The following is a 1,873-nucleotide window of genomic DNA, read 5'->3' on the forward strand; positions in this document are numbered from 1 at the left end:
GCGGGAGGGGGAGGGGAGGGGGAGGGGGAGGGACGCCGCGCGGGGTCCGCGTGCAGCCTCGGGCTCAGCGCCCTCCGCGACCGCGCCTGTGCCTCTTCCAGTACCTCGACAGGATAGGACAGCTCTTCTTTGGTGTGCCGGCCAAGCGGACGTCTTCCTACGGAGGCTTGCTGGGTGAGGGGCTCGTGGGGCGGGGGGCTCACGGCGGGGGCTTGCGGGTGAGGCCCAGAGCATGGTGTGCCGGCCGGGGGAGCGGAGCAGGCAGGGGCCTGGAGCGGGGCCCGGTGCCAGCAGGAGGGTTGCGGGCTCCTAGCTGTTTCCCTCTGCGTGTCCCCCAAGCAGAGCTCGTACGGCCCCTGATGAATAATTGTCCCCTGGGGTCCCTCTCCGTTGGCCACAGGATCGAAGCCAGATTTCTTTCTTTTGTGGTAAAATACACATTACATGCAATTCCCCACCCTAACCGTGCTTAAGTACGCAGGACAGCTGTGTGAACTACATGCACACTGTTGTGCAGCGGATCTCTGGAACCTTCCGTCTTCCCAAACTGAGACTCTGCCCCCATTACACACTGGCTCCCAGTGCGCACCCCCTACTTTCTGTCTCTGTGAACCTCCAGGGACCTCACATAAGTGGAATCACACAGTGTCCTCCTTTGCCGGCTTATGTCACTGTCAGGTTCAACCCTGTTGTAGCAGGTGCCAGGATTTCCTTCCTTTTTAAGGCTGATTCATGTTCCATCGTGTGGATAAGACTGCATCTTCAGTGGACACCTGGGTTCTTCCACCTTTGGCTGCTGTGAATTGTGGGTGTGTGCAAGTTATCTCCTTAAGGTCTTGCTTTCAGTGTTTCAGGGGCGCCCAGAAGCAGAACTGCTGGATCTGTTTAATTTTCTGAGGAAACGCCACACCGTTTTCCCACAGCAGCTGCTCCCACAGCAGCTGCTCCCACAGCAGGGCACAGGGGTCCCAGTTCCTCCACGTTCTTGCCAGCAGTTGCTGTTTTCTGGTCTTTTTGACAGTAGTCATCTTATTAATGGGTCTGAGGTGGTGTCTCTGTTTTGATTGTCCTGATTTGCATTTCCCTAGTGACTAAGCACATTGCGTATCTTTCGCGTGCTTATTGGCCATTTGTGTGTATGCCTGTTCGTGTCATTTGCTCATTTTTGAATCATGTTGGTTGTCTTACAGGTTCTTTACACTGGGTATTAATTCCCTTCCAGTTATACGATTTGCAAATATTTTCTCCCATTCTGCGGGTTGCCTTCTTTATTTTTTTTTAAAGACTTTATTTTTTTAAAGCAGTTACAGATTGACAGCAAAATTAAGAGGACGGTACAGAGATTTCGCATAAATACCCCTTCCCCGCCACAGGTGCGGCCTCCCCGTTATCAGCATCCCCCAGCAGATGGTACATTTATTATGGGTGAACCTGCATTGATGTGTCATTATCACCCAAAGTCCAACGTATTGATACATAAATTAGGGGACGTTTTTGGTGTTTACGTTCTGTGGGTTTGGACAAATGTGTGATTACATGTATCCGCCATTACAGTATTGTGCAGAGTCGTCGTGGTGCCCTAAAAAATTCTCTGGGTTCCACCTGTTCATCCTTCCCTCCCTTGTTGCCTTTTTACTCCCTGGAGTGTCTTTTGATGCACAAAATATTTTACTTTTCATGAAGTCTAATTTGTCTATTTTCCTTTTGTTGCTTCTGCCTTTGGTGTCATTTCCAAATCCAGTGTCATAAAGCTTTTGCCCTGTGGTTTCTTCTAAGAGTTTTATTATTTTAGGTCTTCCATTTAGGTCCTTGATCCATTTTGAGGTGGTTTTTTTTTTTTTTTTTTTTTTTTTTTTTTTTTTCTTTTGTGGGC

General features: G+C 49.7%; 1 protein-coding gene across 1 annotated transcript in view; it reads left to right on the forward strand.

Annotated features, from left to right (window-relative positions):
• The window catches only part of GET4 (guided entry of tail-anchored proteins factor 4), a 15,365-nt gene that overhangs the window by 10,198 nt on the left and 3,294 nt on the right, over positions 1-1,873 (forward strand). The window contains exon 8 of the mRNA XM_007467069.1: positions 102-174. Coding sequence (XP_007467131.1) covers positions 102-174 — 73 coding nt within the window. The remainder of the gene's footprint in view (positions 1-101; positions 175-1,873) is intronic.

The sequence above is a fragment of the Lipotes vexillifer genome, unplaced genomic scaffold, assembly GCF_000442215.2.
Source record: "Lipotes vexillifer unplaced genomic scaffold, Lipotes_vexillifer_v1.1 scaffold1701, whole genome shotgun sequence".
NCBI classification, from domain to species: Eukaryota; Metazoa; Chordata; class Mammalia; order Artiodactyla; family Lipotidae; genus Lipotes; species Lipotes vexillifer.